Below are 18,151 nucleotides of genomic sequence, written 5' to 3' on the forward strand. Positions count from 1 at the left end.
CAGAAGTTTTACCTGGAAGAGCCCTTCATTCACAGCCACCAAACCAGGCCCTCTAAACCCCTCCAGCATTCTGGGCCCAGCCAGCCAAGTAGCCCCACCTACTCTTCTGGGAGACATGACTCTACTCCCCCTGGTCCCTTCTTTGAGGGATTTCACCAACATGACACCATCCCCACTGTACCCCATTTTTGAAACTCAAATCGGGGATGTGAATAGCACTACTGCTAACAAAATTCCAGGGATGCTTGTGATACAGTAATAATTATAAACATGAACTCACAAAATTTAGCAGTACTGGACTGTTGAAAATCAACACCAGCTTAATGCGAATTAAGGAAGGATGATCAACCAGATCTTGATATGTCATAGCCTTAGAATTTTAAGTGTGGTTTTCATTACAACTCCTTTTAACACTGCCGGGAGGCAGAACATTTATATTTTATGGACAAAGCAACAGGGTTCCAGCTCTGATTCTGCTTCTGGTACTCACCAGAAAGGCTGCTCAATGATCCTTCATTATATGCTTAAATGCTACACAAATGCAATATATTATTAGCAAAGGTTAACTATCGAGCTAATTAAGTGTGCTCCTTGAAGGCATGGTTGATTCAGTTTTACTCCTCCACCCTCCTGCCCCACCCTGCCCATATTGACATGGAATCGGGCAAAATGCCTGTAACCCCTCTGTTTCTTCTATCTCTATCCATCCATCCATCCATCCATCCCACCTAAACACTTTCAATTAAAATTAAACACAGTCATTGCGTAGCTTAACAACAGGGATACATTCTGAGAAATGTGTTGTTAGGTGATTTCATTGTTGTGCGAACATCATAGAGTGTATTTACATAAACCTAAATGGTATAGCTTACTACACACCTAGGCTATACAATATAGTCTATTGTTCTACAGCATGTTACTGTACTGAATGCTGTAGAGGCAATTATAACACAGTGCTAAGTATTTGTGTATCTAAACATATCTAACAGAAAACATACAGTAAAAATATGGTACAAAAAAACAAAAAAGTACACCTGCATAGGGCACTTACCAGGAATGAAGCTTGCATGATTAAGGCTGCTCTGGGTGAGTCAGTGAATGGTGAAATGTGAAGGCCTAGGACATTACTGTGTGCTCCTGCAGACTTTATAAACACTGTACACTTAGGCTACACTAAATTCATGACAAAATGTTTCTTCCTATATTCAATAAATTAAATTTAGCTTACTATAAGTTTTTTACTTCATAATCTTAATTTTTTTTAACTTTCTGACTCTTATAGTAACACTTAGCTTAAAATTCAAACACTCTGTACAGCTGTCGAAAATATTTTCTTTTTTATTCTATAAGAGTTTTTCTATTTCTAAAAGTTTTAATTTTACTTTTTAAATTTTTTTGGCTAAAAACTAAGATACAAACACACACATCAGCCTAAGCCTACACAGGTCAGGAGCATCAGTATCACTGTCGTCCACCTCCACCTCTTGTCCCACTGGAAGGTCTTCAGGGGCAGTAACACGCATGGAGCTGTCATCTCCTAGAATAACAATACCTTATTCTGGAATACCTCCTGAAGGACCTGCCTGAGGCTGCTTTAAGGTACTTTTTTTTTTATATGTAAGTATGAGTACACTTTAAAATAATGATAAAAACTGTAGTAAATACCAGACCACAGGAATTTTTTAGGTCCACTATCATCTTATGGGACCACTGCTGTATATATGGTTTGTCATGGACTGAAATGTTGTTATGGGGCACATGACTGTATAATATTAAACTGGTCTATACAGGGCAATTTATAATTAAAATAGTATCTGCTTAAGGGAGAACACCCCTTAGGTATAGTTTTAGAGGTTGAAACCAACTAACCATCAAAATGGAAGAAGTGATTGTGTTGGTTTAAGCGAGGTCTCCCTTCGGCTGCTGCTACAGGAACCAAATTCTCATCCAAGTTCTCTCCTTGATGGTCTTCCCTGACACGATTATTGTCGGCAATATTAAGAGACATTCTGCATGTTGGACAGGAGGTGTCTTGTTCTAGCCAGGAACGAAGACAGGAGCTACCAAAAAGTCCAAAAGAAGACACGTCAGCATCCTTGATTGTTCCTTAGCATACTTTGTGAGAATTCACCCAGAAGTACTCTGGATATATCAAATGTGCTCCAATTTGATTTTCTCTCTACCACTAGTGAGATTTAAGTGTTGAGAAGCATTTATGGACATTACCTATTTGCCCTACTTCACTTTAATACACTTCCAGTGTGTCCTGCTGGGAACATGAATTCTTTATCATATGAAGTCATCTACCAAGCTCCTGGTTGTGACCCCTCTTCAATGGGGCTTCCTAGCATGGCTCACCATCTTCTCATCCAACTCCATTTGGCTACTTCAAAATCCATGTGGCTGAATCATCCAACACCCTGGCCTCTCATGTCCTTGAGTCCTCCACTCTGATGCTCGTGTCTTTCACTCTGCTTTAGCTACTACCGGCACAGTCATAACCTTGGCCTTGTCTTCAAAATCTTGATGTCAAAATTCTCACTCATTCACTCAAGCTCCTCTCCTTCCAACTCCCTTATCTGGCACCAGACTTACTAAGACCTCCCATCTGCTTTTTCCTCAAGCATGACAGCCCTACAGGTCCTTACCTCCCCATTCCCCTGGCTCACCTCTAACCTCTCCTCTCCATTCACCACCTCAATGTCCTCCACCCTCTTCTCTTTGCACGCTGCTTTCCCAACAAGGCCAAAGCTTCTTTTGCCCTCTCTCAGGAGACGATAATGCCTTAATTACGGTAGACACGCAATAAATACTTGAGGTGTCCATTAAAGGAAGGAAAGGGTACTAGAGTAAGAAGCAGAAAATGTGAGATCAGTCCCAATTCTCCCTTAACTAGCTGTGTGATCCAGGCAAACCCTTCAACCTCTATTGACTAGTCCTCTCCACTAAAGAATGAAACGGCTGGATGAATTAATCTCCAAGGTCCCTCCCATTTTATGAGAATTTGTTATCTTTCTCTAAGGGCTCTAGTAGGCACTGAATAAAAATGCTGTATCTTCTTTTAAATATCTACGAACACGTGTAGATATAAAGTTATAAAGGAAAACCTCACCATAATATGATAATCCTCAGTCTCCAGCAACTAAATGGTACATAAGTAACAGGAGTTTCCTAGAGGCCAAGATGGAGCTACTTCTTACTCACTCTGTGTCATGAAAGTGTGTGACAGTTGTGTTCCAAAATAATGTCATCTGTCTGTATGTGTATACCCAACTCTCATATTTTGCAATAATTAAATACCTATAATTTGTCTGTGATAATTTAGTCAAATAAATGATTTTTTTAAGTCCAATTCTCCTACTGACACCCTTAAATCACACCACTAGTATAATAAAATTAGCCTTGTGGGGGATGACAACAGTATGTAAGATCCTTGCCTTCCAATAATGCTACACTATGACATACTTTTTATAAGCAAATCTAAATTTATTTCACAAAGTGCAAAATCCTCCCACATTAAATATAACAGCCTAAAAACTCCAAGGTGAGTACAACTAGTTAGATATAGTTTTCTGTTTAAAAAAAAAAAAAAGGCTAGACTTCCTTAACTGAGAGAAATCAAACTTTAGAGAGAAAACTTTAGAGTGAAAAATAGATTTCCAGAGAAATCTATTCACTGGACTCTGAAATGTTGCAAAAATATCCTCTATAGCAACAAATTATCTAGCTATTGTGTCTGCAAGAATATAGACATTACCTTTATCACAAATTAAAATGAATTTGCCTTAGATTCTCAGCACACAATCATTCCCGAAGTTACAAAGCAAAGCAAACCAAGAGCACATCCTAACAACTATTTGTTCACTCAACCCGAGGCAGATAAGTTTTAAAATTAAATCCTAACTCTTAAGCAACCACTGAGTAAAGAAGAAATCATGGGTTCCAAGATGGCTGAATAGGAACAGCTCCAGTCTACAGCTCCCAGCATGAGCTACACAGAAGACAGGTGATTTCTGCATTTCCATCTGAGGTACCAGGTTCATCTCACTGGGGCTGTCGGACAGTAGGTGCAGGACAGTGGGTGCAGCGCACCAAGCGTGAGCTGAAGCAGGGCGAGGCATTGCCTCACCCAGGAAGCACAAGGGGTCAGGGAATTCCCTTTCATAGTCAAGCAAAGCTGTGACAGACCGCACCTGGAAAATCAGGTCACTCCCACCCTAATACTGCACTTTTCCAATGGTCTTAGCAAACGGCACACCAGGAGACTATATCCCGTGCCTGGCTCGGAGGGTCCCATGCCCACAGAGCCTCGCTCATTGCTAGCACAGCAGTCTGAGACTGAACTGCAAGGCGGCAGCGAGGCTGGGGGAGGGGTGCCGCCATTGCTGAGGCTTGAGTAGGTAAACAAAGTGGCCGGGAAGTTCGAACTGAGTGGAGCCCACTGCACCTCGAGGAGGCCTGCCTGCCTCCATAGACTCCATCTCTGGGGGCAGGGCATAGCAGAACAAAAGGCAGCAGAAACCTCTGCAGACTTAAATGTCCCTGTCTGATAGCTTTGAAGAGAGCAGTCCTTCTCCCAGCATGGAGTTTGAGATCTGAGAACGGACAGACTGCCTCCTCAAGTGGGTCCCTGACCCCCGAGTAGCCTAACTGCGAGGCACCCCCCAGTAGAGGCAGACTGACACTTCACACGGCTGGGTACCCTCTCAGACAAAACCTCCAGAGGAACAATCAGACAGCAACATTTGCTGTTCAGCAATATTCGCTGTTCTGCAGCCTCCACTGCTGATACCCAGGCAAACAGGGTCTGGAGTGGACCTCCAGCAAACTCCAACAGACCTGCAGCAGAGGGTCCTGACTGTTAGAAGGAAAACTAACAAACAAAAAAGGACATCCACACCAAAACCCCATCTGTACGTCACCATCATCAAAGACCAAAGGTAGATAAAACCACAAAGATGGGGAAAAACCAGAACAGAAAAACTGAAAATTCTAAAAATCAGAGTGCCTCTCCTCCTCCAAAGGAACGCAGCTCCTCACCAGCAGCAGAACAAAGCTGGATGGAGAATGACTTTGACAAGTTGAGAGAAGAAGGCTTCAGACAATCAAACTTCTCCGAGCTAAAGGAGGAAGTCTGAACTCGTCGCAAAGAAGTTAAAAACCTTGAAAAAAGATTAGACGAATGGCTAACTAGAATAACCAATGCAGAGAAGTCCTTAAAGGACCTGATGGATCTGAAAACCATGGCATGAGAACTATGTGACGAATGCACAAGCTTCAGTAGCCAATTCCATCAACTGGAAGAAAGGGTATCAGTGACTGAAGATCAAATGAATGAAATGAAGCAAGAAGAGAAGTTTAGAGAAAAATGAATAAAAAGAAATGAACAAAGCCTCCAAGAAATATGGGACTATGTGAAAAGACCAAATCTACGTCTGATTGGTGTACCTGAAAGTGACGGGGAGAATGGAACCAAGTTGGAAAACACTCTGCAGGATATTATCTAGGAGAACTTCCCCAACCTAGCAAGGCAGGCCAACATTCAGATTCAGGAAATACAGAGAATGCCACAAAGATACTCCTCGAGAAGAGCAACTCCAAGACACATAATTGTCAGATTCACCAAAGTTGAAATGAAGGAAAAAATGTTAAGGGCAGCGAGAGAGAAAGGTCGGGTTACCCACAAAGGGAAGCCCATCAGACTAACAGCTGATCTCTCAGCAGAAACTCAACAAGCCAGAAGAGAGTGGGGGCCAATATTCAACATTCTTTTTTTTTTTTTTTTTTTTGAGACGGAGTCTTGCTCTGTCGCCCAGGCTGGAGTGCAGTGGCGCGATCTCGGCTCACTGCAAGCTCTGCCTCCCGGGTTCACACCATTCTCCTGCCTCAGCATCTCCGAGTAGCTGGGACTACAGGTGCCCGCCACCACGCCCGGCTAATTTTTTGTATTTTTAGTAGAGACGGGGTTTCACCGTGGTCTCGATCTCCTGACCTCGTGATCCGCCCGCCTCGGCCTCCCAAAGTGCTGGGATTACAAGTGTGAGCCACCGCGCCCTGCCAATATTCAACATTCTTAAAGAAAAGAATTTTCAACCCAGAATTTCATATCCAGCCAAACTAAGCTTCATAAGTGAAGGTGAAATAAAATACTTTACAGACAAGCAAATGCTGAGAGATTTTGTCACCACCAGGCCTGCCCTAAAAGAGCTCCTGAAGGAAGCACTAAACATGGAAAGGAACAACCGGTACCAGCCACTGCAAAAATATCCCAAATTGTAAAGACCATCGAGGCTAGGAAGAAACTGCATCAACTAACAAGCAAAATAACCAGCTAACATCATAAGGACAGGATCAAATTCACACATAACAATATGAAGCTTAAATGTAAACAGGCTAAATGCTCCAATTAAAAGACACAGACTGGCAAATTGGATAGTCAAGACCCATTAGTGTGTTGTATTCAGGAAACCCACCTGACGTGCAGTGACACACACAGGCTCAAAATAAAGGGATGGAGGAAGATCTACCAAGCAAATGGAAAACAAAAAAAGGCAGGGGTTGCAATCCTAGTCTCGGATAAAACAGACTTTAAACCAACAAAGATCAAAAGACACAAAGAAGGCCATTACATAATGGTAAAGGGATCAATTCAACAAGAAAAGTTAACTATCCTAAATATATATGCACCCAATACAGGAGCACCCAGATTCATAAAGCAAGTCCTTAGAGACCTACAAAGAGACTTAGACTCCCACACAATAATAATGGGAGACTTCAACACCTCACTGTCAACATGAGACAGATCAACGAGACAGAAAGTTAACAAGGATATCCAGGAATTGAATTCAGCTCTGCACCAACCAGACCTAATAGACATCTACAGAACTCTCCACCCCAAAGCAAAAGAATATACATTCTTCTCAGCACCACACCACACCTATTCCAAAATTGACCACATAGTTGGAAGCAAAGCACTTCTCAGCAAATGTAAAAGGACGGAAATTATAACAAACTGTCTCTCAGACCACAATGCAATCAAACTAGAACTCAGGATTAACTCACTCAAAACCGCTCAACTACATGGAAACTGAACAACCTGCTCCTGAATGACTAGTGGGTACATAACGAAATGAAGGCAGAAATAAAGATGTTCTTTGAAACCAATGAGAACAAAGACACAACATACCAGAATCTCTGGGACACATTTAAAGCAGTGTGTAGAGGGAAATTTATAGCACTAAATGCTCACAAGAGAAAGCAGGAAAGATCTAAAATTGACACCCTAACATCACAATTAAAAGAACTAGAGAAGCAAGAGCAAACACATTCAAAAGCTAGCAGAAGGCAAGAAATAACTAAGATCAGAGCAGAACTGAAGGAAATAGAGACACAAAAAAAACCTTCAAAAAAATCAATAAATCCAGGAGCTGGTTTTTTGAAAAGATCAACAAAATTGATAGACTGCTAGCAAGACTAATAAAGAAGAAAAGAGAGAAGAATCAAATAGACGCAATAAAAAATGACAAAGGGGATATCACCACTGGTCCCACAGAAATACAAACTACCATCAGAGAATACTATAAACACCTCTACGCAAATAAACTAGAAAATCTAGAAGAAATGGATAAATTCCTCAACACATACACCCTCCCAAGACTAAACCAGGAAGAAGTTGAATCTCTGAATAGACCAATAACAGGCTCTGAAATTGAGGCAATAATAGCTTACCAACCAAAAAAAGTCCAAGACCAGACGGATTCACAGCAGAATTCTACCAGAGGTACAAGGAGGAGCTGGTACCATTTCTTCTGAAACTATTCCAATCAATAGAAAAAGAACGAATCCTCCCTAACTCATTTTATGAGGCCACCATCATCCTGATACCAAAGCCGGGCAGAGACACAACAAAAAAAAGAGAATTTTAGACCAATATCCTTGATGAACATAGATGCAGAAATCCTCAGTAAAATGCTGGCAAACCAAATCCAGCAACACATCAAAAAGCTTATCCACCATGATCAAGTGGGCATCATCCCTGGGATGCAAGGCTGGTTCAACATACGAAAATCAATAAATGTAATCCAGCATATAAACAGAACCAAAGACAAAAATCACATGATTATCTCAATAGATGCAGAAAAGGCCTTCTACAAAATTCAACAGCCCTTCATGCTAAAAACTCTCAATAAATTAGGTATTGGTGGGAAGTATCTAAAAATAATAAGAGCTATTTATGACAAACCCACAACCAATATCATACTGAATGGGCAAAAACTGGAAGCATTCCCTTTGAAAACTGGCACAAGACAGGGATGCCCTCTCTCACCACTCCTATTCAACGTAGTGTTGGAAGTTCTGGCCAGGGCAATCAGGCAGGAGAAAGAAATAAAGGGTATTCAATTAGGAAAAGAGGAAGTCAAATTGTCCCTGTTTGCAGATGACATGATTGTATATCTAGAAAACCCCATTGTCTCAGCCCAAAATCTCCTTAAGCTGATAAGCAACTTCAGCAAAGTCTCAGGATACAAAATCAATGTGCAAAAATCACAAGCATTCTTATACACCAATAACAGACAAACAGAGAGCCAAATCATGAGTGAACTCCCATTCACAATTGCTTCAAAGAGAATAAAATACCTAGGAATCCAGCTTACAAGGGATGTGAAGGACCTCTTCAAGGAGAACTACAAACCACTGCTCAACAAAATAAAAGAGGACACAAGGAAATGGAAGAACATTCCATGCTCATGGATAGGAAGAATCAATATTGTGAAAATGGCCATACTGCCCAAGGTAATTTATAGACTCAATGCCATCCCCATCAAGCTACCAATGACTTTCTTCACAGAATTGGAAAAAACTACTTTAAAGTTCATATGGAACCAAAAAAGAGCCTGCATTGCCAAGTCAATCCTAAGCCAAAAGAACAAAGCTGGAGGCATCATGCTACCTGACTTCAAACTATACTACAAGGCTACTGTAACCAAAACAGCATGGTACTGGTACCAAAACAGAGATATAGACCAATGGAACAGAACAGAGCCCTCAGAAATAATACCACACATCTACAACCATCTGATCTTTGACAAACCTGACAAAAACAAGAAATGGGGAAATGATTCCCTATTTAATAAATGGTGCTGGGAAAACTGGCTAGCCATATGCAGAAAACTGAAACTGGATCCCTTCCTTACACCTTACACAAAAATTAATTCAAGATGGATTAAAGACTTAAATGTTAGACCTAAAACCATAAAAACCCTAGAAGAAAACCTAGGCAATACCATTCAGGAAATAGGCATGGGCAAGGACTTCATGTCTAAAACACCAAAAGCAATGGCAAGAAAAGCCAAAATTGACAAATGGGATCTAATTAAACTAAAGAGCTTCTGCACAGCAAAACAAACTACCATCAGAGTGAACAGGCAACCTACAAAATGGGAGAAAATTTTTGCAACCTACTCATCTGACAAAGGGCTAATATCCAGAATCTACAAAGAACTCAAACTAATTTACAAGAAAAAAAAAACAACCTCATTAAAAAGTGGGCAAAAGATATGAACAGACATTTCTCCAAAGAAGACATTTATGCAGGCAACAGACACATGAAAAATGGTCATCATCACTGACCATCAGAGAAATGCAAATCAAAACCACAATGAGATACCATCTCACACCAGTTAGAATGGCGACCATTAAAAAGTCAGGAAACAACAGGTGCTGGAGAGGATGTGGAGAAATAGAAACACTTTTGCACTGTTGGTGGGACTGTAAACTAGTTCAACCATTGTGGAAGACAGTGTGGCGATTCCTCAGGGATCTAGAACTAGAAATACCATTTGACCCAGCCATCCCATTACTGGGTATATACCCAAAGGAATATAAATCATGCTGCTATAAAGACACACGCACACGTTATGTTTATTGCAGCACTACTCACAATAGCAAAGACTTGGAACCAACCCAAATGTCCAACAATGATAGACTGGATTAAGAAAATGTGGCACATATACACCATGGAATACCATGCAGCCATAAAAAACGATGAGTTCATGTCCTTTGCAGGGACATGGATGAAGCTGGAAACCATCGTTCTCAGCAAACTATGGCAAGGACAAAAAAACCAAACACCGCATGTTCTCACTCATAGGTGGGAAGTGAACAATGAGAACAGTTGGACACAGGAAGGGGAACATCACACACTGGGGCCTGTTGTGGGGTTGGGGGAGGGGGGAGGGATAGCATTAGGAGATATACCTAATGTAAATGATGAGTTAATGGGTGCAGCACACCAACATGGCACATGTATACATATGTAACAAACCTGCACATTGTGCACATGTACCCTAGAACTTAAAGTATAATAAATACACACACACACACACACACACACATATATATATATAAATGATACACTATGCTGCACTCCAATATTGGAGAAGGAAGTAAATATTTTGAAGGGATATGTATTTTCAAAGGATATATATATCTCTACATATATATGGATATAGATATATATATCCCTTGAAATGTAGATATATGTATATATACATATATATACCTATACACATATATCTCTACATGTTTCTTTGATAATTTAGCTGAAGTTTGCTCTTATTTTAAAAATAAACTATAGTTTACCTGTAAATATATAGCTATTTTAAAAAAAAAGAAATCACTTGGGAAATGAGACACTTTGAGACAAATGAAAACAAAACCACAACATATCCAAACTTATGAGATGCAGCGGAAGCAATGCTCAGAGGCCAATCTGCAGCAGAAAATGCCTAAAAAGAAGAAAGCTCTCAAATCAAAAACCTAACTTTATGCGTATAGAACCAGAAAAAGAGCAAACTAAACCCAAAACCAACAGAGGTATCTAGAGTAATTCATAGACAAAAAAATAGAATGGTGGTTGCCAAGGGCTTTGGGAGGAGCAGAGAGGGACTTGCTATATACTGGAGACAATTTCAGTTTCATAAGATGAAAAAGTTCTGGAGATAGATGGTGATGAAGGCTGTACAACAATATGATTGTACTTCATGCCACCAGACCATATACTTAAAAATGACTAATGGTAAATTTTATGTTATATTTTACCAGAATAAAAAAACTATATTTAAGAATTATTACTAAAAAACAAAACAAAATTCACCATAATGAGAAAACACTTCACGCCCACGAGAACGGCTATAATAACAAAAATAGAAAATGACAAGTGTTGGCAAGAGTATGAAGAAACTAGACCCCTCAGGTATTGTTGGTGGGAATATCAAGTGGTACAGCTGCTGCAGAAAACAGTTTGGCGTTTCCTCAAAAGTTAAACATAGAATTATCATATGATCCAGAAATTCCACTCCTAGGCATATACCCAAAAGAAGTGAGAACAAGTCCTCAAACAGATAGTTCTTACAAGCTCATGTTCCTAGCAGCATTATTCACAATAATCAAAATGTGGAAACAACCCAAATGTCCACCAATGGATGAATGGATAAACTAATTGTTTAATTTATAAAATTATTTAAATTTCCCCATAAAAAGTACTGATACATGCTACAACTTGGGTGACCTCAAAAAATACTAAGTGAAAGAGGCCAGTCACAAAAAGTCACATGTTATATGATTCCTTTATATGAAATGTCCAGAATAGGTAAATCCATAGAGACAGAAAGTGGATTGGTGGTTGCCAGGTGATGGAAAAGAAAGGAATGGAGAGTGCTTACTTAGTGACTATGGTGCACTATTGTGGAGTGGTAAAAAGGTTTTGAAACTAGCAAGAAGGGTGGTCGCATAACATTGTGAACACATTAACGGCCACTGAACTGTACACTTTAAAATGGTTAAATGTATATTATCTGAATTTTGCCTCAATCAAAGAAATTAAATCCTAAAATTAATCTAACCATATGCTTGAAGATATTATTTCTGAGCTAAAATAGAGTCATTCTGAGTTATTCTTCCCAACCAGCCTGCAAGTTCCTTAGGGGCTAACTGAAATAATTTTGAGAAATGTGTGCAAATTCCCTCATCTTCCCAACCTCAACAAACAGCACCACTCTACACCCAACTGCCCAACCTGCATAATTAGAGAAACCCTGGTACCTCTTTCATTCCTCACTTTCCCTTGGCCGGTCTAGCACCACATCCTTCCTGATCCCCTCAAATCTGTCTTCTCACTAACTCTACTTCTACCACCAGAGTCCAAGCTACTCTTTTTTTTTTTTTTTTTTTTTTTAGATGGAGTTTTGTTCTCGTTGCCCAGGCTGGAGTACAATGGCGCGATCTCAGCTCACTGCAACCTCCACCTCTCAGGTTGAAGCAATTCTCCTACCTCAGCCTCCCAAGTACCTGGGATTACAGGCACCCGCCACCATGCCCAGCTAATTTTTTTGTATTTTTAGTAGAGGTAGGGTTTCACCATGTTGGTCAGGCTGGTCTCGAACTCCTGACCTCGGGATCCACCTGCCTCAGCATCCCAAAGTGCTGGGATTACCCCTGAACCGCTGCAGCCGTTACTAACCAATCCCCCTGGATCTTTTCAAACAGCAAATCTAACCCACCAGTCCTTAACATTGAACAGCATCTCACCACTCCCAAAGGTCCTCCAGACCCTGCCTATGTGTCTCCTGCCTCAGCAGACACCCCTCTCCTTTACTCTCTGGGATCAGCCACACAGCTTCTCTTTTAGTCTCTTCCATTTCTTCCTGCTGCACAGATGCTCCCTCTCTCTCAAGTACCTAGTACCACGTGATCCCTCCTTTTGTTGACTTAACTCCTACTTATCCTCAAGAGTCACTTCCTTCAAGTTTGAGTTGGATTTTTTCATTACAAGCTCTCAAGAACCATGTTCCTTTGCTTTAAAGCACTCATCTCATTGATACTTTAAAATTCATAAATATGCCTGGTTCATTCACTTTTGACTCCTCCATTCGACTGTAAGCTACAGGAAAGCAATGACCACACTGGTCATTTTCATTTTATCCCCAGAGCCTAACAGCACTCAGCACATTTAAAAAAAAAAAAAAAAAAAAAATCTGTCAACAAATGTGTTGAGTTACTGAGACTCTAGCTCCTATATGAAAAAGAAAAACCCTTTGAAACTATAAAATAGAGAAAGGAAGATTAAAGATGCAAAGATCAGAACTTTCCCAATATGCAAAATTGAAAACACATGCAAAAGGCCAAAAGATACCTCAAGGTCCATCAACATCAAAACACCAAACCTATACACACAGTCATTTACGTGAGACAGACAGAACTCCAATGACATCTCAGATCTACTTCCATCTGGAAGGATTACAGAAGAGACTATTTGTAATCCTCCATAACAGACACAGCTCTTCTGTGCTGTTTAGTGGTCCTGGTCTAGTCCCATCTCAATCCACTTCTCTGGTGTGCTTTTAGGCTTCTTTTGGGCATGTACAAAATGCAAAATTATATATTCTCTCTCCCAGTTAGATAATAAGCTGTCTGAAAGCAAGGACTCCCCACTAATCCTTCCTTTTAAATCTTACAGGCATATTTGCTGTACTTCAGAGCTAAAATGGAGAAGAAATATGAAGACAGCTACCATACCCAGAAACTAAGATGGCAAACTATGGGTGGGAAACAGTCCTATGATGTACGGAAGAGGCTAAGGAACAAAGAAGGATACCCAAGAGCTTCCCAGAACACTCAGTGCCAGCAGCAAGGCCAGGCTGAGGTAATGTCCCCACTCCTCCACTAGGATGAGTCTCGAGCCTGGGTACACAAAGCACACACACGCCCTGGACAGAACACCTGTCCCACATGGCCCTTCACAGAGCTCCTACTTGTGGAAAAGATGTCCGCAGGGCAGTTTCCGCGCAGCCTGCATGGAGTCCCAACAGATAGCACAGTCGTCATTGTTGACAGCCAGCTCCTCTGGAGTTGCAACTGCAAACCTGTGGAAACAAAACAAGCCCAGCAGGAACCTCAGTCAGTTCTACACGCATGTTAAACACCACTTGATAGACTGTGCCTGTATCACAGCACGGTTACAGAGAAAGCATGTTCAGCAAAACATTCTTGATAATCAAAAATATAATTTACCTTCAAAGCCCATTCAAAAGTTAGTAACTTATGCACAGTAACTTTGTCTAAATAATGGTTGCTAGGCCAAGCGCGGTGGCTCATACCTGTAATCCCAGCACTTTCGGAGGCCGAGGCGGGCAGATCAGGAGGTCAGGAGGTCAAGACCAGCCTAACCAATATGGTGAAACCCCGTCTCTACTAAAAATGCAAAAATTAGCTGGGTGTGGTGGCAGGCGCCTGTAATCCCTGCTACTCAGGAGGCTGAGGCAGGAGAATTGCTTCAACCTGGGAGGCGGAGGTTGCAGTGAGCTGAGATTGTGCCACTGCACTCCAGCCTGGGTGACAGAGTGAGACTCCATCTCCAAAATAATAATAATAATAATGGCTGCTGTTAGTGAAGACCTCGGAGACCATATCCGGAGAAATCAGAGGAGTAAGGCCCCCAGAGATCCAATCTGTGTCCCTGGCCACAAAGAAGAGATCCAAGCTGTCCCGCTGGGAGCAAAGAGGATACCCATTAATCTTGCACCTCCAGGCGTGGCTTAGCCCCAGCTTGGCAAAAGAGTGCCTCCTTCAATGAGGTTAAGTATGTGTGTGTAAACATGCATGTGCAAAGAACAACTGAGACCCACTTTCAGGAAATGAACAGGGCAGAAGCCCAATGAAGTATCTATTTGATAAAAATGACAATAAAATCATGACGAATAAGAGCCTAATACTGAGCACTATGTGCCCAGTACCATTCTAAGTACATGAATTATCTCACCAAATTCTCCCAATAGTTCAGGCAGAAGGTTCTGTTTTCATCCCTAATTTAGAGGTGAAGTAAATTGCCCCAAATCACACAGCACCTAAGTGGGGATTCACACCCGGGCAGTCTGACTCCAGAGCCTTTCCTCTCCACCACTCTGTTAGCAGTTTACAAACATACATTCTGACATACTCTGGGATCTGTTGTTATTAAAAAGCTAAAATGAGTAAACTTAGCAACATCAACTTGTGCTTCCTTACCTGGCCTCCATGTTTCCAACCACACGTAGATAGTTCTTGTGCCGACGAATTCGACGCTGCACCTCGTGAAACAGGTAACGCAGCTGCATAAAGATGACCAGGCTGGCCATGGATAACCAGATGTTGCCAAATAACTTAGAGAGAAAGAGAATAAAATACACAGTAAAAGCGAACGTGAACTTGCTACTGATGAAGGCGCAGTATGCAGCGGAAGCTCTTCACTGTTGGTGATGGTGAACTGCAATGTCTTTCAGAAAGGAAATACACAGATTTATCTCATTACTCTAAACAATGCACATCCTCGTCAGCCTAGGTGCTCCACTGCCAGTCATCTTTCCTGAGAAACTCATCAGAAATGGAAAAGCTTTATGCAAAAAGATGTCTATCCATGCAATTATAAAAGAGAAAATATGAAAATGAACAAAATGCCCAGCAGAAGAACAGTTAGGCTGTAAACTCACATAACGTAAAATTATATAGTCATTAATTATACTTATTATACTCTATAACTACATGTTACTATTATCTTTGTATATATAACAGTTCTGAAGGTCAATTATGGGAAGATAGTATTAGATAAATGAAAAAAGCAAGATATAACTATCTTTATCAAACTAATACATGATAAAAAATATGTAAAATGTGAAACAGCAAACAACCAAATATAATCTAAACAACCCATTGTGGGATGTGGTTTATTAAATCATGGTACAGCTATCTGATGACATTTTTATCCTGAAACTATTAAAATGGCTTAGAAGAACTGATGCTAGCACAGGAAAATGTTCATAATACATTAGTTTAAAAAAAAAAAACTATATGTCTAAAATATGATCTCAATTTATGAATGTATGTACTCAAATACATAAAAAGAATCAGTTAAATACAAAATACATAAAAATACAAAAAATACATAAATACAAAAAATACATAAAAAGCAGTTAAATACAAAAAAATACAAGCATGAGGAAAAAATTAAAATTTAAAAAAGAAGATAAAAAAATCTTAACAGTTATCTTTGGCCATTTGTTTGTCCCATTTTTGAGGGGGGAGGGGAGGCTTTTTTTTTTTGAGACAGCGTCACCCTGTCGCCCAGGATAGAGTACAGTGGCACGATCTCAGCTCACTGCAACCTCCATTTCCCAGGTTCAAGCAATTCTCTGCCTCAGCCTCCCCAGTAGCTGGGATTACAGGTGTGAGCCACTGCATCCAGCCAAGGCTCTTTTTTAAAAAAAAGAATTACATACTTTAAAAAGTATGTTTTCAAAGTTTCTTTCAAAAAGTAGACTTAGAAATGTGCCATGTCTAGCCCAATAATTTTAAAATGCTACTTGCTAGGCTTATAATTTAAATAAATTACCCATCAACTATTTTAATTCTCAGCATTATTAGATCACTGAAGGGCCAAGCAATGAAGCAGATCTGCGACACTAACTTCTAACATACCAAAGTAAAATGTAAACAATGATGGTAGTAGGAATGTAGGAATTAAGTATAAAGACTTTTTTTAATTACAAAGATGAAAAATGTATAAATCCGTGAAGTAGCTAACACTGCAGGAATTCCCATTACCACCTACAAAGTAACTGCTAAATATTTAAAGCCATAGAAACTATGGGGAAAGGTAGCTCCTTAATTTCATGCTAAAAGAATAATCTATTGACTTGGTCAGCAGAGTTAACTAAGTCTCCTAGGACAGCAAACACCTCCTGAGTTAGGCACCAGCCAAAGCAGCTCCACCGCACTGCCTTAACACCCAGTGGCAAAAAGAGGGAGGGTTTGCAGCCACATTCATTTTTAGTCTTTTAAGTAGTCCATCTACATCTTATTTCTAAAGTTTCATTTTTTAATTAAGAAACCATTACTCTTCCTGATTCTGAAAGGCTTGCCCTCTGTTAGAGCTCCTTCTGAGGAAACTTACCAACATGTGAATATGGTGCATGAGGTCCAGGGACAGGAGAGTGAGCTCCATGACGAAGTCTGTGTAATAGACATACGTCCCCTTTCCTTCCCATGTCCCTTCGTGGTTGAGGTCCCAGAGGTGAATTACGTATCTGTAATGAAGAGAGGAAACACCTTAGTAATTTACTGTTACAACTGAATTTGGTTTAACTATGTTGTAATTTAGTCCGATTTTTATGTATTTCATACCTGCTACATCTTAAAATCAACTGTATGAGCAGGCCTCCATCACCTCCCTCCCCAATTTCACTCACCGTAAAATCACATGAGCAGTCCTCACTGTCACAAGAAGAGACTATAAAAAAGGATATTTTCTTTTTAGTAAAATGTAGCATTGCTCAGGCCAAACTTTTTATAAAATGATAAAAGACAAACATTTCTCAGTTCAATTAAAAAGCAGATTGCTCAAGGTTACCCATTATTGTATTTTCTCTGCTTCAAATTTCCATAAAATATTTTTATGACCTAGAAACCCAACTTTTATTGAGGAAAAGTCCTGTTAATAGGTGACAACCAATTACACCTATCCCCTGGGAATCCCCCTACAATCTTGAGGTTTACCCTGGTAGTTTGACCATCAATTCTATTTCACACAGCATTAAGTCACTATCACTGATTACTTAGAAGGGTGATGCTGTAACTCCCAAGTATAGTTCAGGTACTGCTATCCTAGACATGAGGACCTGCTCTCTCCCTAGTGCTTTGTGCACTCCCTTTGTCCACCAGCAGAAAAAAGAACGAAAGCAATCAAAAGCAAAATAAGGCCAGCCACATCACACCTTTAATCCCAGCACTTTGGGAGACCGAGGCAGGAGGACTGCTCAAGCTCAGGAGTTCAAAACCAGCCTGGGCAACATGGTGAAACCCCATCTCTACAAAAAATACAAAAACTAGGTGGGCATGGTGGCACGTGCCGGTAGTACCAGCTACTTGGGAGGCTGAGGTGGGAGGATGGATTGAGCCTGGGAGGTGGAGGCTGCAGTAAGCAGAGATCGCACCACAGCACTCCAGCCTGGGTGACAGAGCCAGACCCCAGACCCTGTCAGAAGGGAAGGGGAAGGGGAAGGGGAAGGGGAAGGGAGGGGGAGGGGAGGGGAGGGGAGAGGAGAGGAGAGGAGAGGAGAGG

The 18,151-nt window shown here is 40.7% G+C and overlaps 1 protein-coding gene across 3 annotated transcripts in view; it reads right to left on the minus strand.

Moving 5' to 3' along the window:
- AMFR (autocrine motility factor receptor) overlaps nt 1-18,151 on the minus strand; it is a 68,677-nt gene that overhangs the window by 26,184 nt on the left and 24,342 nt on the right. For all 3 annotated transcript variants that reach the window (XM_032157376.2, XM_058441000.1, XM_058440999.1), the window contains exons 5-9: nt 17,280-17,320; nt 16,985-17,117; nt 15,064-15,197; nt 13,812-13,922; nt 1,870-2,060 (exon numbers count right to left, since the gene is read on the minus strand). In XM_032157376.2, the coding sequence (XP_032013267.1) occupies nt 1,870-2,060; nt 13,812-13,922; nt 15,064-15,197; nt 16,985-17,117; nt 17,280-17,320 (610 nt within the window). The remainder of the gene's footprint in view (nt 1-1,869; nt 2,061-13,811; nt 13,923-15,063; nt 15,198-16,984; nt 17,118-17,279; nt 17,321-18,151) is intronic.

This window comes from Hylobates moloch, unplaced genomic scaffold, assembly GCF_009828535.3.
Source record: "Hylobates moloch isolate HMO894 unplaced genomic scaffold, HMol_V3 SCAFFOLD_6, whole genome shotgun sequence".
In the NCBI taxonomy this organism is placed as follows: Eukaryota; Metazoa; Chordata; class Mammalia; order Primates; family Hylobatidae; genus Hylobates; species Hylobates moloch.